The sequence below is a fragment of the Herpailurus yagouaroundi genome, unplaced genomic scaffold (assembly GCF_014898765.1).
Source record: "Herpailurus yagouaroundi ecotype Mexico unplaced genomic scaffold, PumYag 140, whole genome shotgun sequence".
NCBI classification, from domain to species: Eukaryota; Metazoa; Chordata; class Mammalia; order Carnivora; family Felidae; genus Herpailurus; species Herpailurus yagouaroundi.
Window position 1 is genome coordinate 60,287,435 of NW_024412395.1, and position 23,651 is coordinate 60,311,085.

At 38.2% G+C, this 23,651-nt stretch overlaps 1 protein-coding gene across 3 annotated transcripts in view; it reads right to left on the reverse strand.

The window, feature by feature from the left end:
- The window catches only part of ZNF385B (zinc finger protein 385B), a 415,410-nt gene that overhangs the window by 310,189 nt on the left and 81,570 nt on the right, over positions 1–23,651 (reverse strand). For all 3 annotated transcript variants that reach the window (XM_040475537.1, XM_040475536.1, XM_040475544.1), the window contains exons 2-3: positions 8,831–8,982; positions 7,888–8,205 (exon numbers count right to left, since the gene is read on the reverse strand). In XM_040475537.1, the coding sequence (XP_040331471.1) occupies positions 7,888–8,203 (316 nt within the window). In that variant the 5' untranslated portion in view covers positions 8,204–8,205; positions 8,831–8,982. The remainder of the gene's footprint in view (positions 1–7,887; positions 8,206–8,830; positions 8,983–23,651) is intronic.

Genomic DNA, 23,651 nt, shown 5'->3' on the forward strand with positions numbered 1-23,651 from the left:
AAATCCCACTTGGTCATGGTGAATGATTTTTTTAAATATATATTGTTGGATTCATTTTGCTAACATTTTGTTGAGGATTTTTGCATCTATGTTCATCAGAGATACTGGCCGTAGCTCTCTTTTTTTTTTGTAGTGTGTTTATCTGGTTTTGGTATCAGGATAATGCATGTCTCATAGGACGAATTTGAAAGTTTTCCTTCCTCTTCAATGTTTTGTAATAGTTTGAGAAGATTAAATATTAACTGTTCTTTAAATGTTTGGTAGAATTCACCTGTGAAGACAGCTGGTCCTGGACCTTTGCTTGTTGGGAGCTTTTTGATTACTGATTCAATTTCACTGCCAGTAATTTGCCTGTTCAAATATTTTATTTCTTCCAGATTTGATTTTGGAAGATTGTAAGTTTCTAGGGATTTATCCAGTTCTTCTAGGTTGTTCACCCTTATCTTGCTCTTGATCTTAGTTAGGGTAAAGCATTCAGTCTTTCACCATTAAGTATGATGCTAGCTATTGGCTTTTTGTAGTGCTCTTTATTAAACTGAGGTAATTTCTCTCTATTCCTAACTTGCTGAGAGTTTTTATCTTAAATGAGTGTTGAGTTTTCTCAAATTCTTTTACTTCGTCAATTGATATGATCATATGATTTTTCTTCTTTAGCTGTTGATATGATGTTTTATACTACTGATTCTCAAATTGTTGAACCAGTCTTACAAATCTGGACTAAATCTAACTTGGTCATGGTGTAAAATTCTTTTTATACATTACTGGGTTTGGTTTGTTTATATTTTATTGAGAATTTGAGTCTAAGTTCATGAAAGATTAGTCTGTAGCTTTTTTTTTTTTTAATATATTGTCTTCGTCTGATTTTGGTATCAGGGTAATAATAACCTCATAAAGTTAGTTAGAGAGTCTTTCCTCCTCTTCTAGTTCCTGGAAGAAATGATAAAATTGGTGTTCTTTAAACCTTTTTTTTGTAGTTTTATTTATTTTGAAAGAGAGAGCATGAGCAGAAGGGGGGGGGGGGGCGGAGAGAGAATTCCAAGCAGGTTCCACACTGTCAGCAGTGCCTGATGTGGGGCTCAAATTCATGAACCATGAGATCATGTCCTGACCCAAAATCAGGCTTAACCGACTGAGCCATCCAGGTGCCCCAAAATTGGTGCTCTTTAAATGCATGGCACAATTCTCTAGTAAAATCCTGTGGATATAGAAAGTTCTTTTGGGGGAGCTTTATAATGCATTCTTCTAAGTTACCAAATTTCTGAATATAGTTTGTAGTATTTTCTTATTACTTTTTTAATTGATGCAAGTTCTATCGTAATATCACCTATATTGGTTGTGTCTTCTTTCTTTTTAATCTTTGTCAGAATTGCTAGGGGCTTATAAATTTCATTGATTTTTTTTTTCCCCCAAAGAAACAGCTTTTTGTTTCATTGATCTTTCTCTATTGTTTTTCTGTTTTCAACTTCAGATATCTCTGCACTATTATTTTCTTCCTTCTGCTTGTTTTAGGTTTACTTTTTCTCTTCTAGCTTCTTAATGCAGAGACTTATTTATTGGAGACCTTTTCTCATTTCAAATATAAGCATTTAATGCTATACATTTTCTTCTCAGCACTGTTTTAGTTACTTCCCACATAATTTGATATGTCATTTTTCCATTTTCATCTACTCTATGTATTTTTTTATTTCCTTTGAGTTTTATTCTTGATTCATGGATTAAGAGATATGCTATTTTCCTGTTGGTTTTCTATTATCAATTTCTAGTTTAATTTCATTATGGTCAGAGACATATTGTAATCATACTGTGTATGACTATAATTCCTTTAAATGTGTTAAGGTTTGTCTTATGGCCTAGAATATGGTATCACAGTGAATGTTCCATGGGCACTTGAAAAAAATACATGTTCTACTGTTGAGGTGTGGAGTTCTAAATAAATTAGTTAAATCCTGATGCCTTATGATATTGTTCAGATTTTCTATATCCTTGATGATTTTTTGGTCTAGTAATTCTATTATAGAGAGAGAATTGCTGTAGTCTTCAGCCATAACTGGTACATGAACATTTAGAATCATCATGTCTTCCTGGTGGACTGAACCTTTTATCATAATGCAGTGTCTCTCTTTGTCTCTAATAACATTCCTTGTTCTGAAGTCTATCTTACCATAAATTAATAGATACTCACGCCTTTTTAATTTTTATTACTGTTTGCATGACATATTCTTTTCCATATTTTTACTTTCCACCTACCTATATCATTGTACAGTGAGTTTCTTGTTGGCAGCATATAACTGGGTAATTTTTTCAATCTTTTCTGAAAATCTCTGTCTTTTGCTTATTTGGACCATTTACACGTAAGGTAATTGTTAATACGTTATTCAGTGTCCCATTTATTATTTGTTTCCTCTGGTTCTCATTTCTATGTTTATCTTTTCTTGTTCTGGGAGTTACTTGAAAGTTTTTGTAGTACTCCATCTTGATTTACTTATATTCTTTTTGATTGTGTATCTTTGTAAAGTTTTCAGAATAGTTGTTGTAGATATTACAATATACATACTTATCACAATCTCTTGGCATTACCATTTAAATACTTCAAATGAAATATAGGTATCTTACTTATATTTGGGTCCCTTACATTTCCCTACTGTTAAATATCATTGTCTTATCAGATGAGTTATAATTTTTGTTTTAATCATCAAATATGATTTATACACTCAGGAAAATGAGAGTGTGAGGATTAATTTTATGTGTTAAACCCTGACTGGTCTACGTGGTGTCCAGATATTTGGTCAATGTTATTTTGGGTGCTTCTGTGAATTTTGGATTGGTCTCACATTTAAATATATAAACTGAGTAAAGCAGATTGTTCTCCCTAATGTGGGCAGGCCTCATCCAGTCAGTTGCAGGCCGGAATAGAACAAAAGGCTGATCCTCCCTGAGTAAGAAGGAATTCTTCCTGCCTGACTGCCTTTGACCTGGGACATAATTTTTTTCTAACCCTAACCCTAACCCTAACCCTAATCCTAACCCTAACCCTCCCTGAGTAAGAAGGAATTCTTCCTGCCTGACTGCCTTTGACCTGGGACATAAGTTTTTCCTGTCCTCAGATTTAAACATTGTTTCTTCCTGGGTCTAATCCAGGCTGCAGGAAAAACTGCACCCCGCTCTTCTCAGATGCCCCTCTGTAGTTCCTAGGTTCACTCAGGAGCCTGTGTACTCACTAAGCCCATAGGAAATCAGAAGAATGCTTCAGTTCTATTTGCCCCTTGCTAGGGGCCAGAAATACCATTGTCTTACTGTCTCTCTGGAGCCTCTGAGGCATCAGACTACTTTGTCTGGATCCAAGACTAATCTGTGGTTTCTGTTATTTCCACCCACCCCTTGGGACTAGATGGGGAAAGGAGTAAGGATCCTTCCCATGCAGACTAAGTTATCTAAGCTCTCTTCGCATTACCTGTTTCTCCCTTATGTAGCCAGAGTGTTCTTACAATATTTGACCAACGACAGTGTTGGGAAAGGGATCTTGCTACTACTCATAATGATTTCCTCGCTCAGGAAAAAAAAAAACTACATTGGTACATTCACACACACACACACACACACACACACACACACACACACAAATGGTTTTAGCTGCACTCTAAGAGTCTTCCTATTCTTCCAGAAGCTGAGATTTAATGGTTTGAATTCTAAGTTTAGTGAAAGAACTGCCCGTGGTTAGGGGTTAGTCACTTCTTACCCAGAGAAATGGCTTAAGTCTCAACCACCACACTGTGGACCCCATGCTCACCCCTGCCAACCCCTACACTATAATGAGACTGACTGACAGGAGGCAAAGTTACCTCTGAAACAGACAGATCTTGGGAAGGCTACCTCTACTATAACATCCCTTCTCCTTTGTGGGGAAGATGAGCTACCACTTTCCTCTGTGTACCAGTCTGTTAGGGCTGCTGTAACAAAAGCACCACAAACTGAGTGGCCTAACAATAGAGATACATCACCTCACAGTTCAGGCAGTCCAGGTTTAAGGTGTGGCAGGGTTGGTTCTTTCCGGAAACTCTGAGAGAAGGACTGATTTCAGATCTCTCTCCTTGATTTGTAGATGGCTGTCTTCTCCCTGTGTCTCTTTACATCATTTCTTTTTGTATGTCTGTAAGTCCAAATTTCCCCTTTTTACAAGGATATCAGTCATATTGAATTAGGGTCAACCTAACCCTAAAAACTTCATTTTAATTTACTTTGCAAAGTCCCAATCTTACAAATTCTGAAGTTCTGATAATTAGGATTCCAACATATCTTTTTTTTTTCCCTGAGGGACAAAATTTAGCCCACAACACTCCCCAAAGCCAAGCAATGGGCGAAAAGAGAGAGTGACTCTTTGTTCCTTGATCATGTGTCTTCTTTGTCAGTGGACTTCCAAGTCTCCCCTGTGCTACCTGAGCAGGCAAGAAAAATGTGGAGTCCCTCACACCCCACTCCACTTCTACCTGCCTGTGCCCCAGGAGCTCCAGGTTTTGAGGAGGAATGTTAGTTGTCAGATGTATTTTGCACATTCCCTCAAGCCCTAAGAGTTGATAAGTACCTAGATAAAAAGAGAGGACACAATCTCACCAGGACTGCCACAATGTGGGAGAAAAAAGCACACACAATTGAGGAATGGAGTCTTTTGCTACAATGTGGGGGTAAGCCAGGAGATGCAACTAAATTTCAGGGATTCCCAATGCCTAAGGGATACTTTGGGGGAGTTCTTCATCCAGAGGGGCCATTAGGAGCACTTGTGACCCACAGACACATACAGAATAGTAATCCCCTACCAAGAACAGCACTGCAACCTTGCCAAGGCTGTTAGGTAAGGCCACCTCCACCCATCCATCCCTACCTAGGGAGAAGGGCAGGCCAAAGCATGGGAGGCTAGAGGCTAACTGTATCCCATGCTCCATTCTAAACTCCAGGATCTATCTAGCCAAATCTTAATCCAACTCTGACATGGATTTTTTTTTTTATATAAATAGAGCTGAATCATTCAAGTCAGAATACTTCTGAATATTCAAAAGTGAGAAGTTATGGGCTGAGAAAGTGTTAAGGGAACTGCTATCCAGCAGGAAACAGATGTTTGATAGATCAAAACTAAAGAAAGTGACTGGAAAAAATAAAAGCATGACAGGCTTGTTCCTCAGTGAGTTGAGACTCTAAATAGTAGATAAGTGTACAGGCACACACACAGCACTAAGGCACAGTCCACTTTAGTGCCTGCTGTTTCACTTAGCATGAGATCGTGGACAGATTCTCCTGTCATTAGGTATTCTTCAAAAAAATAATTTCTTAAAAAAATATATATATATATAATTTCTTAATGTTTATTTATTTTGAGAGTGAGGGTGAGAGCAGGGGAGGGGCAGAGAGAGAGGGAGAGAGAAAATCCCAAGAAGGCTCCACATTCTTAATGTGGAGCCCAACACGGGGCTCGAACCCACGAACCGTTAGATCATGACCTGAACTGAAATTGAATCAGATGCTTAACTGACCAAGCCACCCAGGTGCCTCCCAAATATAATTTTTAATGCCTATAGTTTCTATCATTCATCTTATAAATGTACTATAATGTATGTAACCTTTCTTCTATTGGACATTCAGGATACACCTAATATTTTGGAATTTTAAATCGTGCCATGAGAATCTTTGTACACACATCTATGTTTAATTTCTGTTTCAAAGAGAGAAAGATATTGTTATACCTACTATTTTTTTCAAATGGGAGGATTAATGTTAACCACTTCCAGACATTAACTGACTTGTCCTCATCATATGCTAAACCCATCTTCTGACAATGGATAATTGACTATATTATCAGTACATGAAAATTGCCCTTTATATCTAATGTAAAACTTGAAACGCTGACTCATTTTCTTACCCATCTTCCCAAATACTAATATTGTCTTATATTAGATGATGAATGATATTTTACTAATAGAATACATCCATAATATCCTGGGTATGTCTTAGCTAAATTTATTCATGTCAGCTAATTTCATTAGCATGGAGAAACTCATGAGTTGGAGCTTTACATGCCTAATTTCAAAACCCATCAAAGTGAGATAGTATGCCACATGATAGCAACCATTTGTGACCACAAATAGACCAAACACATAGGTCTGACATTAACCTGAGTGTTACTGCATGGCAGAAAATGGCAGCAAAGTAGTGACAAAGAATAACAGCTTCACTACTAATTAATTAAATATGGTTGGAACTCTCCATCTTCCATTTCCATGCCAAATTATTTCCTCTCCATTCCTAGTCTGAAAATCGGGGATAATCGTAGTAACTACTTCAAGGTTAATGAAAAGATTAAAGGAGAAAATTCCTATAAAGGACCAAAACATGTCCCTTAAAATATGATCAGTTAATGTTAGCTACTATCACTAAATAGAAGTCACAGGTTACCTCTATCTAGGCATAGATGTTTGGGTTCTAACAGACAGGATTCAAATCTTTACTCAGGGCTATTTGCTCTCTGACTCAGATATAAGACAATAAATCGGTTTTCAACCTGACACCAACTCTATTTCAATATGCAAATACAGATATATTAATGCATCTAATACTTATATTATCATATAATAAATAAAGACAAAATGGAAAAGTAATTTTCCACTATCATCATGAATGTGTGTGTCATATCCTCAAAGTTCCTTTAAGTTCTCTCACCGCACACTAAGTGTTGACTGGGGAAAATAATTTAATGAAATTCAAGAAGTATAAAGAAGTAGTTAGGTTCAGCTTTAAATATAAAAATTATGTCTTTATAGTACACACACAACATTCAGCGGAGCTGAATATGGATCACAGCATAACTTCACAAAGTAAGAAACCATGTAAGAGCACCAAGTGAAATCCCACCCAACGGCTGCTCTGCATCATCAACACTGCAGGGTGAACGAACAGTTTGCTGGAATGGAATGTGGAGCTCTTCCACTTACGAGGACGCTTATCTTGACCTCCCTCATAAACCTGGGTAGGAGGCCCCGTTTTTGTGCAGATCTTCACCACAGATAAGAGTAAATTTCACATTTTCTTTAGTTGTGTCCGAGTGAAGATACCCAATGACCAGCAGTGTGGAAGAGGAAGGGCTGCCTAAGATAAAGGATTTGAAAGAACGTTTCTCAGATTCAGGACAGATGCGGGAAATGTGAAAATTCCTAAGCTTCTGCCTCTACCCAGCCTACAGGACAGGGTGAGAGGTAAGAGGTGAGGCAAGAAGGTGCTTGCAGTAGGCCAGAGCTCAGAGGTAAGCCTTGTTGGTTTTGGCAATGCCTGTTCCTATTGTTAGAACACCACTGGCACGTTGCTGCCAGCTCCCTAAAAGAATATAACATGTCTCACACTCAAGATTAATGCTCCTTTTCTGCACCACGGGATGTTATAAATAAAGCTGTAGCTTTTTATGTACTATCAAGTAGTACGCTACCCTACAGAAAGCAGATGAAGGAAACCCAAGAAAGCCTAATTTTGCAGAGAAGGGGAACAAAAAACTGACATCACTGATCTATTTTAAACACATTTCAAAATACATTAGGAAATGTTCACACACTATGGGAATAAGGACCAAGTCTACAATCCAATACACAAAGTGTGTGTGAGTGTGTGTGTAATGTTTGTATCTAATATATATGAATTTTATACACACATACACACACACACACACACACACACACACACACACTCACTGAGAAGTAACAAACAGCTCTTGGAATTACCTGTGGGGAAAAGAATACAGGTTATTGTGGTGGTAGTTTCATGGTGAAAGAGGTCTTGTTCTAAATCCTTCACTTTCTAGAACAGCGGCATCTCTCCCAATAGCACATGGAACCCTTGGGCCTTTCCACCTACCTGCGCTGGTGTTGGTGCTGGGGCTGGCCAGCAGCTGCCCAGAGCCCTGGGCTGGTGGTGGGGGCTGCCCATCACTCAGCTGCTTGACTCGTTTGCGGTGGGATTTACCGTTGTAATGGACCTGGGCCTGGGCTGCGGAGTTCAGCTGGATGTTGCACACCTCACAGAAGGAGAACAGAATTTTCTTTTTCTCTTTACTCAACTGGTCCTCAGGCCTGTCATTCTTTAACCCCTTTTCTTCAAAGCCCCGTAGAAAAGTTGCCATATTCATAATACCATCTTCAGGGTAGTTGTTAGGGCTTAATGAGTACTTCATACCTGAAATTTTAAAAAAGTACAAGTGCTTGCAAACTATATGCTTTCTGATTTTCTAGTATGATTACAATTAATTTTCATGATATGGCTTCAGCTAAAAGTCTCCCAGCTGCTCAATGGATGCTCTTTGAAAAAGTCATCACAGCTAACTGATTGAACAAATATGGTCTTTGGACATTTTTTTCTGTCTGTAGTGCTTCCTACTTTATTCCTGACCCACCCTCCTTCCATCTCTCAATTCCTTTGCCCTTTTAACTCCTGCCCACCACTTAATCTTAGCTGGAAGAATACCATCTCCAGGCAACCCATCAGACCCGGTTTTCAGCTCATATAGTGACCGCCCTTCAGAGCATATGTATGCATTTCATACATAGTTGTGCAATTTGATCTATGAGGGAAGTAACTTCATTTCTGATGTCCCCTAGGCCTAGAACTGTACTGTTTAAATAACAGGCACTTAAATACCTTTTGGAGGAAAGAATAAATATTATGAACCCGGAACTGTGAAAAAGGGTATGTATAGACACAAAAGTATATATAATACATGCGCACCTGCCAACAGTCACATACCCTAACCAGGGGAGGAGCCGAATAACAAAGATTAAAACATAGTATGTCTGCAACTTACATTAGGTTGTGTTCCAAAAGCCCCTTTATAAGTCAGCCAATGGGAATTTGAACATGCTTTCTTACAGTTGTAGTGAAACAAATTGTATTTAGGTTTCCAGATTAGCCCATAAATATCAATTTAATTTTTGATGAGGTTGAAATGCAGAACATCTGAAATAAAAAATAAAAGAAATACAATAAATGGTAAGCTAATAATTGAAAATTAGAAAAAGAGTAGACTAAGATATAATTTTAAAGTACTGATTTTTTTTCTTCGTGTAGTTAGATAAGGGCATACTGATAGAGTATAACTTAAATGAAGATTTTAAAGGAGACTTTTCAGTACCTCAAGGTCCTTGGGTGATAAAGATGGCCTTGGCTTTTTATTTTGCTCAGTCCCACTTTAACATGCGTTATTTTTTCATTTTATTTAAGACCACTATTACAAGCATTTTCATACTTAATTTAAAAACCTCATGGGGCGCCTGGGTGGCACAGTCGGTTGGGCGTCCGACTTCAGCCAGGTCACGATCTCGCGGTCCGTGAGTTCGAGCCCCGCGTCAGGCTCTGGGCTGATGGCTCAGAGCCTGGAGCCTGTTTCCGATTCTGTGTGTCTCTCTCTCTCTCTGCCCCTCCCCCGTTCATGCTCTGTCTCTCTCTGTCCCAAAAATAAATAAAAACGTTGGAAAAAAAAATTAAAAAAAAAAAAAAGAAAACCTCGGATTTTTCCCAGTTCCTTTTTCCTAAGGAAAGTCACTTTACTAGTTGAACAGAACACCTCACTTCTGACACTTCTGGTCACCAAACATATGGAAGTTTTTCCCCAAGCCCAGCAATTCTCTGTGACACCAGCTGGGTGTCCTTCAATGTAACTCAATTTTGACACTATATACCCAGAGAGAGCATCAGATCACACAGGTTAAGGGCTCAGTCCCACAAGACTGCCCCTAACCCCCCTACCCCACACACACTTCAGATTGGCTGAGTTGAAGAGTGCTGTGCTATGAGGAATGAAGAATTCAAATAAAGAAAGGATTGTGGTTTATGAGGGACTTCTGTCTATGGTGGAATGACATTGGCTCTAAGCTATTCTGTTGATCCATGGTGACTTAGAGCTGTATGAAAAGAAACGACGAGCTACAGACTATTCTGTATCTGGAGTATTTACCTATTAAATGTTTAAAATTCAGAAAATGAATTATAGCACAGGCTATGACCATAAAGATAGAGGTTGATTCTATGTATACAGTGTGCCAAAAAGAACACCTTATTTATGCCCATACACCCTATTGCAAAGTGCCATTATGTATTATACCATAGGCTAAGTCCTAACCTTCAATGAGCTGTCAGAAAATTGCTAATTTCAATATGTAAAACCTGTGTGTCCCATAAGTATTTTATCCAGATGCCACCATTTTAAGGAACCCCATTTCACAAAATTTATTATAAAATTTATTCAAATTATACATAAATGAGGTTTAAGCAATTTCCATAGGTGAGTTGCAGAAAATAATCGTTATAATTAAAATAGGATTTAACTGCAAATACATCAATATTTTTGCTTTTATCCCCTAAATCCAAAGCATTATGGTTTCACAAAACCATTTTTCTTATAAAACTTTAGAAAATATCAGTGCCACATAAAGTTATGTTCAAATATACTACTTTGTGTTCTCTCAAAATATTAAAATTTATAAGAATTAGCTGAACTAATTGATAAAGAGATAAATAATTTTAAAATGAGCTCATCATTAATATATTATGCCCTATCTGGAAAACTCATCCATTGTAAAACATAAGTACAATCAAACATCATTTCTAACCTTGCAAGGATAGGTCAGATACCAACCCACTGAATCACTGAAATCTAAGTGCTATATTTCAATTCAAGCAACCAAAATCCTTGACTCAGCTGAGGACTGATGACACTTTTATCTGAAAATTTAATTCAACTTGGAGGTGGCTGGCTTTGCCTATTTTGCTAATTAACATATGATGTTTCACAGAAAAAGGACATACATCAAAATGTCCCATTTTAGGTTAGGTTTGAAATCTAAAAAGTGATTTCTTTGTATTATCTTATAAAAGATAAATCCTGCTTAGCTGTGATTTTCTGATTGCGATTTGTCTTAGAAATACATTATGCCTTAGAGTTATTTAAATATACATATTCTAACTAAAAAGAAACTTTTAAAATGAAATGAATAGCTACATTAGAATTCTCCTGTAAAACCCTTCAGAATCCCAGCATCCTTCATAATCTTTACCCCTATTTTACTTCCTCCCAGAGTTACTCTCACTTACAGATAATCCCATAAGCCTCCAACACCACATTCATGGGCCACTCTAGGGAGAAGAGGGTACATTCTGTCCACCAAGTCCCAATTTATTAGTCCTGGCTCTGGCTTCACAATTTCCTCCTCTCAAGGGGAAAATATGTTTAGCTCCTCTTAAGAGCCACTTTCAACCAGAATATCTTTCATTCCAGAGGTCTTGAGAAAAAGACCTAGAGATGATAGAGAGGCAAGATATCAGAGTCTCAATGTACACTTTTGGCCTGTGATGATATAATTTCTAGGCTTATAATATGTGTGTCACTGATATTTATAATGTCAATTTTCTGGCTAGGGTGAAGGTAAAAGTGAGTTTAAGTGGAAGAAGAATGAAAAATCTCATTTTCTGTTTTAAAGGTTTTTGTTTGTTTGTTTTTTATCAGACTATCTTAAATTTCATGTTTCACTTGCATAGGGAAGAAGGATATTCAGGGGTATCCATTCTGAAGTAGAGCAGTAGGCAGCATTCTGCTTTGGAATGCCATGCAAACTTACCTGCAGGTAAGAGAAGCCAGAAACTAGATCAGGTACTCTGTGTCTTTGTATGATTTTAACAGATTAGATGGCCAATCATTTAACATCCATGAAAGAATAAGATATTTTGGAACAGGTCAAGGAATAAGAAATTTGGTCCTTGAGTCGCTGCTTTTTGGGAAAAATATATGATAGGATAGGGGTGCCTGAGTGGCTAAGTAGGTTAAGCTTCCAACTTCGGCTAAAGTCATGATCTCAGGGTTCATGGGTTTGAGTCCTGCTTTTGGCTCTGTGCTGACAGCTCAGAGCCTAGAGCTGCTTCGGATTCTATGTCTCCCTCTCTATCTGCCCCTTCTCCACTCGTGCTCAATCTCTCTCTGTCTCAAAAATAAACATTAAAAAAAAAAAAAAAGCAATGTTAGTAAGCTGCTTAAAAAAAAAAAAAAGCTGATAGGATAGTCAGTGACTATCTAAAGGAGTGAGTTTTAAATGACCAGGATGTGATGCATCAGGGAAGTTTATACCCAACTTTCCTGTGTAGTTATCCAATTGTTTTTTTATAATAAATAGAAAATTTTTTATAATAATTATGATAAATCAGGAAACTAATTCAGAGGTAAGATATCTCCATTATGCATGTGGAAAATACATTCTTTGACACAAAACTGCCACACCAGACAGAGAACATGGGAAGAGATTTCCTCACTTCTACATAAGTATGTAAGGCCCTGCCCCACCCCATGGATTTATTGTCTCATTTTCCAACTCAAGTCAGTCAGTTTTATCCATTTCTCATTCATTCTTTAACCTATAACAATCTGGCTCATAACCCTTTTCCAAATTTAGTAATTCTCTTTGAAAAGTCACTATAAACACTTCCTTTTTTTCAGGAGTTTTTGGGTTTTTTATTTGTTTTTTTTAGAAAGAGACCATTGCAAGAGACACTTTTTTTTTTAATGTTTGTTTATTTTTAAGAGAGACAGAGACACAGTGTGAGCAGGGGAGGGGCCGAGAGAATGGGAGACAAAGAATCAGAAGCAGGCTCCAGGCTCTGAGCTGTCAGCACAGAGCCTGATGCAGGTCTCGAACTCACGAACAGTGAGATCATGACCTGAGCTGAAGTTGGACACTTAACCAACTGAGCCACCCAGGTGCCCCTTGAGACAACACTTTTATCTTAGAAATCTCTGTGCATCTCAATATCTACAAGAAAAAAGTTTTTATTTTCTTTCTTTTTTTAAAAGTTAAATCCAAGTTAGTTAACATATGGTGTAATAATGGTTTCAGGGGTAGAATTTAGTGATTCATCACTTACATATAACACCCAGTGCTCATCCCAATTAAGTGCCCTCCTTAATGCCCATTAGCCATTTAGCTCATCCTCCCAGCCACCTCCCCTCCAGCAACCCTCAGTTTGTTCTCTGTATTTAAGAGTCTTATGGTTTGCCTCCCTCCTGTTTTTATTTTATTTTTCCTTCCCTTTGCCTATGTTCATAGGTTTTGTTCCTTAAATCCCACATATGAATGAAATCATATATTTATCTTTCTCTGACTGACTTATTTCATTTAGCATAATACACTCTAGTTCCATCCACATTGTTGTAAATGCCAAGATTTCATTCTTTTTGATCACTAAGTAATATTCCATAATATATATACATACACAAATATGTGTGTGTGTATATGTGTGTGTGTGTATATGTGTGTGTGTGTACGTACACACACACACATATACACACACACACATACATCTTTATCCATTCACTAGTCAATGGGCATTTGGGCTTTTTCCATACTTTGGCTATTGTTGATAGCGTTGCTATAAACATTGGGGTGCATGTGCCCCTTCAAACACTCCCTGATTGCCAAATCCAAGATGGTCCTCTCCTCACTCCTCATTTTTCTTGAAGTCCTCATGATGCTCCTCTTGCCAGGGTCTCTTCTTCTACTCTCCTGAAGCATTTTTTTTTTTTTTTTTTTTTTGTATAGCAAGCCTGGCACCCAATTCTCATATTAGCATTTTAATTACTTATAGAGTTTTATTATATTTGTATAGTAAATATCACTCAAGTTTATTGACTATCTAGGCAGAGCACTTGATGCTAGGGAAACAACAGTCAACAGGGTGGATCAGATGCCAGCCTGAAGGGACCCTGTAGTCTAATAAGAAATAGAGAGGAGAAAACAGGAAATTATAACAGAGTGATAAATGCTGCAGAAAAGTTTACCTTTTCCTTCCTTGCTAGATTTCAAGTTCCTTGAGGATAAGGACTGTGCTTTGTTTTTGTATCCTCAGCATCTAAGACTGTGTTTAGTACAAAGTAGGCACTTAATAAATTTTTGCTGAATAAATGAATGCATTGTACATGTGTGGTGTGTAGCATGGGTTGTGAACACAATAACAGGTCAATGTTTTCCAATAATTTCAGCTTATAAGTGGGCTGAGTACACAGCTGTCTGCACCTTGAGATTTTATAAACAGCAGTACCTATGCATGCCCAAAATGAAAAAAATACAACCACTAATTTGCAAACTAAAATTGCAATTACTTAGGGAAAACTCCTTCATCCCTTAACTGAAAACAAAATTAAGAGTTCAAATTCTACTGGGGAGTAAGTCACATACTAACATGAGCACATTTGTGCCAACATGGATATGACCTCTGCTCCCTCCTCAACTTTTACAGAGAATGGAGTGCTGGGTATAGAGGAAGCCACTGGGTAATCTTCAGCCCCTGGGCAAGCATGTGCTTTGTTCTCTTGTTGCTCCTGTAACCAATGGTCGGCATCAAGATCTAGACCTTGCATCTTCTGTGCACCCTATTGTCAATGCCTCTGGGTTTCCACCAGTTGCACTTAATTTTGTTTTTGTTTTTGTTTGTTTTTTTAGCGTTTATTTATTTTTGAGACAGAGAGAGACAGAGCATGAACGGGGGAGGGTGAGAGAGAGGGAGATACAGAATCTGAAACAGGCTCCAGGCTCTGAGCTGTCAGCACAGAGCCCGACACGGGGCTCGAACTCACGGACCATGAGATCATGGCCTGAGCTGAAGTCCGCCACTTAACCGACTGAGCCACCCAGGCGCCCCTCACTTAATTTTGATGTATCGGTCTGACTGGTGCTGGATGAACTTCTTGGTCCTCTTTTTAACAATCTTGGGTTTCGCCAGAGGTCTAAGGACAGCCAGGATGCCTAATAACAATTGGTTCTTTTTTTCCCAAGTTTCAATGGGTACTTTTATTATTTAATAAATCACCAATTTTGTCTCCCTACCTACAATTAGAATTTCATCTTATTTCCATGCTGAGTGGTAAACCATGGCAAAGCTAATCAGAATAAGCTACTTCAAAAAGAGAAGCTAACACAGCTCATTTTCTTTTAACAGCCAACATATAAATAAATGCACAATGGTTTAGTCACTAAGAAATTCAAATGGGATCTTGAAGAATGTAGGCAAATCCAGGGTGCAGTAAAAAGGAGCTTAGATGCTGTGCAACTGTTTTAGGGTTCCTGACACTGCATCTCTTGGCCACTAGCTGAATCTTGCCATGGGGGAAGATTTTAGCTAACACCAAGTAGAGATGCAACAAGTGCTAAGTTGACTTAGGGGCTGTGCACAGTAATCAAAAGGCAGGAAAGTACTAAACGCTGCTGAGACCATTCATGCCAGGAAGGAGTTTACCTTCCAGAAGCTCTAAATTGGCACCTCTCCCAGTGCTCACATGGCTGATTTTATCCTCTGTGTTCCATTTGACACAGCAAGTAGCAGTGTCTCCACCACCTCTGATGGTGATGTGGCTCCTGGAAGTGGCTTTCACCACCTCATCCATGAGGGCTTTAGTTCCTTGGGCAAAAGTTTCCCATTCAAATACACCCACAGGTCCATTCCACACAATCTGCTTAGTCCCAGCAACAACTGTCTCAGTATACTTCTTGCTGCTCTCAGGAACAACAATGGAAGCCCAGCCAGCCAGCAGGTATGCCAGAGGCCACAGTGGCTTGGCCAGTCTTGGCATTCTCATCAGTGACAAAGTCAACAGGCAAGGTCATTTTCACATCATTCTTCTCAGCTTTGGAGAAGGTCAGACAAGATAAAAACACACAAATGGGGAAGACTTAGGACTATGACACTGATTGTTGACCAGTTCACTATGTTACCAGTGTCTCGTCCTGACTCCTAAACTCCTATTTCAAAAGAGGGTAAACAGCTGAGTTCTTGGGCACCAGGCTACAAACAACGCTCTTTCCCCAAATACAGAGCATCTGGGAAAATTAAGAGGCCAGTAGAGTATGTTCATTTTGTGGTATATTTCAGTATTTATTTCATAATAGGATCCACATATGGGAGGCTATAATTAGTTCAATTCAACTAGGCAATTATTTATTAGACACTGACCATACACAACACACTATCTTTGGCCCCTATGGTGCCTAAAGAAATGAATAAAATAAATGAATATAATAAAGAGCTTAAAATAAACTAGAAGAAGCAATCATTCTGCTACTCATTGTTGGTGAGAGTGACTATGGAGAATTCTTTAACAGTCCCCAAAGTACTCAGCATACTTCTACAGCATTTTAGCTTTATTACATTGGATTGAAATTACTTCTTAGTATTTGATGTCACTAGATAGTTCATCTGTCTCAGATTTTTTTTTTCCTGATAACCTACTGGCACTTTGCTGAGTGCTAGTGAAATAGATTGTAATAGGGTGCTCTGGTCTAATGTGAATCCCAAGAGACTTTGACACTAATTACAGAATAATAAAAAATGACATTTTAATGCTTTTTGCAGTTTGTTTCCCTTGTGAAAAAGATTTGAATTCAGTTTTGGGGACACACCACTCATTTGTTTTGGAGAAAACATCTTGGAAGATCTTTTAATCATTTGGTTATGTGAAGATGTATAGGTAAAACATTGACTCTGTTCTATAATGGAGACTCTGAAAATAATATGGCTCCAAAGAGCTTAATCTGCTTTTCATAATCATATAAAAGGTTGTCTTCTCTGTGGCATGGCTGCATCTCTGCAAATTATCTTTTCTTTCGCAAAATATTTCTTTCCTGTAAGTGGATTTAAATTGTATTGTCCCTGAAAGTTTTGGTTAGATACTAGGAGATGAATGTATTTTCTTGTTCAAGCAAATAACTGCCAGAGATCAGTGGAGATTGGAATCCACAGGAAGGATGTGAACACATCTTTCCTTAGAAAGAAAAATGACCGCAATTGGTGAAGCTCAAATTGAACTATCCTGTATAAGACCCATGTTTGGAGTCATTCCAGATTAATAAACTCAACTTTGGAAAGTACTGATGTTGTTCTGAATTATCTTTGGAGTTAAAGAAAAACCACACCTCTCTGGATGGGTATACGATTATCACAAAAGGAAGACATTCTTCCATTGTCACTCTTACCAAAAGATTGACGAGGACAGACTATAGACACACACAGGCATGAGCCTGTGACTGTCTCTGGGTCTGGGGAACAAGGGACCTGTGATCCAAGTATGAGAGACTTGTTCCAGGCACTCTCTCTGTTAGGAAATAAATTGACCCCTGAAACAGATAGGTAGGCCTGATACTGGGCAGAGAAGACTCTAAAATAGAGAATGCCTGTGGAGAGCTTCGGTCTATGAACTCATCTGGAACTATCTAATAACAACTGTGTGATTCTCCACTTGCGTTTCTTTTTTTTTTTAATCCCAAAGCTATTAATGAAATCATACAAATATCACAGCTGATCTTTTAACTACTGTGGGAATTTTGCAAGAGTCTGGAATGCCAACCTGGGGTAAAGCCATACATGGTAGACTGCAGCACAGGGTTGAAGGATATTAGCATATTAATGAATAGCAACAAAAAAAAAATGCAGTGGCCCAGAGCTAGGCAGCCAGTTAAGATGTTGAATAACTACTGGCCTAGAACATCTTAGGGTTTCAAAAAAGTATATGAGAAGGGCAAGTTGGTAAAATATTGAAATTCTTGCACTGAGTAGGGTAGAGATTTGAGCTATTTTGATTTAGGTAAATAAACCAGGGCATTTGAGTTACCTAAATGTAAATAAAACAAGGTTATTCTATTCTAATCCATTATCATAAGATTCTAAACCAATTAGATGGTTAGCACTTAGAAGATACATCATATTGGTAAAATAAAATAATTGCTATGATTAATTCAGCTGAAGTACAGCTTCAGCCAAAATCTGCTAGTTCATTTGGTCTTGGCCTTAAGAAGGACAAACAGTTGAATGTCTATGTAGATCAATGTCTGTTTTGTACCTTTGATCTTCTGAATGGTCCAAGTTTCCACATATACATATAGTATAACAATGTCAGTAATGATAACAGGAAATGTAGTTTGTTCTTACTGTCAGAATATCAATTTCAAATATTTATGTGCATTTCAGATAAAACTAGGATTGAAAATATACTTATATGCTTAATACACTGAGGTTCTACCAGTAGAAAAAAATGTGTTTTTTTAATTTTAATTTATTTTTTAATTTATATCAAGTTAGTTAGCATATAGTGCAACAATGATTTCAGGAGTAGACTCCTTAATGCCCCTTACCCATTTAGCCCACCCCCCTCCCACAACCCCTCCAGCAACCCTCTGTTTGTTATCCATATTTAAGAGTCTTATGTTTTGACCCCTCCCTGTTTTTTATATTATTTTTGCTTCCCTTCCCTTATGTTCATCTGTTTTGTATCTTAAAGTCCTCATATGAGTGAAGTCATATCATATTTGTATTTCTCTGACTAATTTCACTTAGCATAATACCCTCTAGTTCCATCCATGTAGTTGCAAATGGCAAGATTTCATTCTTTTTGATTGCCGAGTAATACTCCACCGTGTGTGTGTGTGTGTGTATATGTATATATGTGTGTGTGTGTGTGTGTGTGTGTGTGTGTGTTTGTGTCTGGATGTGTATGTGTGTGTGTGTGTATATATATATATACATCTTCTTTATCCATTCATCCATGAATGGACATTTGGGCTCTTTCCATACTTCAGCTATTGTTGATAGTGCTGCTATAAACATTGGGGTGCATGTGCCCCTTCAAAACAGCATACCTGTATCCCTTGAATAAATACCTGATAGTGCAATTGCTGGCTCATAGGGTAGTTATATTTTTAATTTTTGAGGAACCTCCACACTGTTTTCCAGAGTGGCTGCACCAGTTTGCATTCCCACCAGCAGTGCAAAAGAGATCCTCTTTCTCCACATCCTCACCAACATCTGTTGTTACCTGAGTTGTTAATGTTAGCCATTCTGACAGGTGTGAGGTGGTATCTCAACATGGTTTTGATTTGTATTTCCCTGATGATGAGTGATGTTGAGCATTTTTTCATGTGTCATTTGGCCATCTAGATGTCTTCTCTGGAGAAGTGTCTATTCATGTCTTTTGTCCATTTCTTCACTGGATTATTTGTTTTTTGGGGTGTTGAGTTTGATCAGTTCTTTATAGATTTTGGATACTAACTCTTTACTTGATACGTCGTTTGCAAATATCTTCTCCCATTTTGTCAGTTGCCTTTTAGTTTTGCTGATTGTTTCCTTCGCTGTGCAGAAGGTTTCTATTTTGATGAGGTCCCAATAGTTCATTTTTGCTTTTGTTTCCCTTGCCTCTGGAGATGTGTGAGAAGCTGCTGCGGCCAAGGTCAAAGAGGTTTTTGCCTGCTTTCTCCTCAAGGATTTTGATGGCTTCCTCCCTTACATTTAGGTCTTTCTTCCATTTTGACTTTATTTTTGTGTATGGTGTAAGAAAGTGGTTCAGGTTCAAAAAATGTATGTTTGTTATTACAAGAATAAAATGTTGCCATAATCAATGTTAATTATGAAAGCTGTTAATTTTAGATAAAAAAACAATTACTAAAAATTTTCAATCAGTTAAACAGAGAAATTGATTGACAACTAAATCTAGCACTAGCTATAGAAATACAGAGGAAACATATGCTTATTTTGAGGTACAAATATTTGTAAACAGTTTAATAATATTAAGATAGAAATCAGATTATAATTCTAATCTCTGTAGAATTCTGTGGTGTGCTAGCTTTCCTAATTTTATACAAATAATCTTGAGACACTATATTTAGTTTTTATTTCTTTAATTCCATTAGGACATGAATCTTTCTACAAAAAAAGAAAATACTGGGGCGCCTGGGTGGTGCAGTCGGTTAAGCGTCCGACTTCAGCCAGGTCACGATCTCGCGCTCCGTGAGTTCGAGCCCCGCGTCAGGCTCTGGGCTGATGGCTCAGAGCCTGGAGCCTGTTTCTGATTCTGTGTCTCCCTCTCTCTCTGCCCCTCCCCTGTTCATGCTCTGTCTCTCTCTGTCCCAAAAATAAATAAATGTTGAAAAAAAAATTAAAAAAAAAAAAACAACAAAAAAAGAAAATACTATTTAGGAATTATTTTCATCTTCTGAGAGTGAAGTAAAGGCTCTGTCTCTGAAGACAGAGAAAACTTCAAATCATGAAGACCTGGGCAAGGGCAGATGTTGCAACCCTGTTCTTCCCACAGCCTTGCCAGGGCAGGAGTGCCACCTTGAACACTGTCCTGATCAGACCCTGGAACCACTGCAGCAGGTCAAGAACCAAGCCTTTGTGTGAAGCAGAAACAAGCTCTCCTGGCCTTTGCACCTTCTAGGCATGGAAGAAAATGTGAGCAATTTAGTAGATGGCCCCACAGAAGCTCAATCAGCCCTTCAAGGAAGTAATGCTCGCAGTTCATTCAGTTCTCAGGTAATCTTAAAATGTTTACAAACAAGAATGGCATTTTCCGACTTTTGCTACATGGAAAATTGTAGTTACAGAGACCATATTATACAGTCTAGTTTTGTTCTAGTCATAGTCTTTTTATATACCACCTAGATACATTTTGAGATTTATTGTGTTTCTTTCTTTTTTTTTTTACTCATTATAAAAGTAATGGATTATTCTAGAAATTTTGGGAAATACAAAGAGAAAAAAAAATCATTGAAGGAAAATTCTCCATGTTCCCACCATTCAAAGTTCACCAAATTTGTTTATTTCTAGTCTTCTTATTTATTTTTTTTCAACGTTTATTTATTTTTGGGGGACAGAGAGAAACAGTGCATGAACGGAGGAGGGGCAGAGAGAGAGGGAGACACAGAATCGGAAACAGGCTCCAGGCTCTGAGCCATCAGCCCAGAGCCTGACGCGGGGCTTGAACTCACGGACTGCGAGATCGTGACCTGGCTGAAGTCGGACGCTTAACCGACTGCGCCACCCAGGCGCCCCTCTAGTCTTTTTAAATACACATATTGTTCTCACAGAATTCTGGTTAGACAATACATACTTTGATAAGAGCTCAAATATATAAAAAATAATTACTGAGCTCTTAAATTGATTATATTTACCTGAAATTTGATGGACAACAAGTCAATATTCCCCCTCTGGTATGTATCAAATGTAACTAAACAAGTGTTCTAAAGAAGAGAAACAGGGGCGCCTGGGTGGCGCAGTCGATTAAGCATCCGACTTCAGCCAGGTCACGATCTCGCGGTCCGTGAGTTCGAGCCCCGCGTCGGGCTCTGGGCTGATGACTCAGAGCCTGGAGCCTGTTTCCGATTCTGTGTCTCCCTCTCTCTCTGCCCCTCCCCCGTTCATGCTCTGTCTCTCTCTGTCCCAAAAATAAATAAACGTTGGAAAAAAAAAAAAAAAAAGAAGAGAAACAGTGCTGTGGACACCTTTAATAGGGGTCTACACCCTCAACTACTGGGAGTAATAACAAATAAAATAGGTTGTTTGGATAATCATGTTAGTTTGAGAGACAACTGAGAGCTAGGGCAGAGTTGAACAATAAAGTTCATCTACACAAAGCCAGCCCTAGGAAGAAGTGGCTGTTTTAGCTAATGCATAGAAACCCAAACTGAGGGGCACCTGGGTAGCTCAGTTGGTTAACCGTCCAACTTCAGCTCAGATCATGATCTCACAGTTTGTGAGTTCGAGTCCCACGTCAGGCTCTGTGCTGACAGCTCAGAGCCTGAAGCCTTCTTTGGATTCTGTCTCCCTCTCTCTCTGCCCCTCCCCTGCTTGCTCAATCTCTCTCTCAAAAATAAATATTTAAAAAAAATTTTTTTAAAAAGAAACCAAAACTGAGAGTCAAGCAAAAGGAAGAAAGAGTGGAATATATTCCAGATTAAAGAACAAGATAAAAACCTCAGAGGGGCACCCGGGTATCTCAGTCAACTAAGTGTCTGACTCTTGATTTCGGCTCAGGTCATGATCTCAAGGTTTGTGGGTTCAAGCCCCGCATAGGGCTCCGTGCTGACAGTGCAGAGCCTGCTTGAGATTTTCTCCTTCTCTGCCCCTCCTCTGTTCTCTCTCAAAAATAAATAAATAAACATTAAAAAATCCTCAAAAAATATAATGAAATGAAGATAAGTATTTTGCCTGACTAAGAGTTCAAGATAATGGCCATAAAGATGCTCACTGAACTCAGAAGAACAGATAAACATAGTGAGAACTTCAACAAAGGGACAGAAAATATAAGAAAGTTCCAAGCAGAAAAAAATGGAATTAAAGGATACAATAACTAAACTGAAAAACATACTAGAGGGTTTCAATAGGAGACTAGATGAAGCAGAAGAAAGGATCAGTGAACTCAAAGAGCAGAAGAACTTACTCATCAGAGTAGCAAAAAGAAAAAAAGAATAAAAACAAGTAAAAAAAGGTCAAGGGACTTTTTGGACATCATCAAGGTGACTAATATTTGCATTACAAGAGTCCCACAAGAAGAAGAGAGAGAAAGAGGCAGAAAACTTATTTGAAGAAAGAATGTCTTAACATTTCCCTAACCTGGGAAAAGAAGCAGATATCCAGATTCAGGAAGCCCACAGAGTTTCAAATAAGATGAACCCAAAGAGAACCACACCAAAACACACTATAATTAAAATATCAAAAGTTAAAGACAAGAGGAGAATTTTAAAAGTAGCAAGAAAAAACCCAACTTGTTACACACAAGAAAATCTCCATTAAGACCCTAAGCAGATTTTTCAGCAGAAACGTTGCAGGCCAGAAGGGAGCAGCACAATATATTCAAAGTGCTGAAAGGAAAAAAAAAAAAAATCTAATCAAGAATACTCTGTCCAGCAAAGTTATTCAGAACTGAAGGAGAGAAAAAGAGTTTTCTAGATAAGCAAAAGCTAAAGGAGTTCATCACCACTTAGCTGGCCTTAAAAGAATTGTTAAAAGGACTTCTTTAAGCTGAAAAGAAGGGGCACAGATTAGTAACAAAAAACATATGAAAGTATACATCCCTTTAATAAAAATATATTAGGGGCGCCTGGGTGGCGCAGTCGGTTAAGCGTCCGACTTCAGCCAGGTCACGATCTCGCGGTCCGGGAGTTCGAGCCCCGCGTCAGGCTCTGGGCTGATGGCTCAGAGCCTGGAGCCTGTTTCCGATTCTGTGTCTCCCTCTCTCTCTGCCCCTCCCCCGTTCATGCTCTGTCTCTCTCTGTCCCAAAAATAAATAAACGTTGAAAAAAATATATATATATATATTAAAGGTAGCAGATTAATCACTTATAACTGCTAGCATGAGGTTAAAAGGCAAGAGTCCTAAAGACCGTGGTGCTGAACCATCCTCCTCTGCAACTTATTGAAAGAAAACGGGCTATATCTTGGAGACCATTCCAGTATAAAAAAAAAAAGTCTTATCAGAGGCAGGAGGACAGTTCTGTTCAGGCTTCCTTCTTGTGCTCAGACTCTAGAGGAGAACACACATGCAGTAAATAACCTCAATCCAGCTTCTCCAGTCAACTTCTCTCTTTACTTCACCCACAAAATTAGGATACTAGAGATTTATCTGTATCACCATTCTGAAAGCTGAAAGCCAAATTGCTGTGGAAGCCTGAGCAACTGTCAGATAAAGGAATGGCACTATAATTAATCCACTGGAACCAAGCTTAGGTATCATTTATCATTTGTTCTTTCAAAAGTCAAAGAAGTTATATTAGTTGTGCAGAACATGCAGAATTTTAACATCTGTGGATATTCAAAAATAGAAT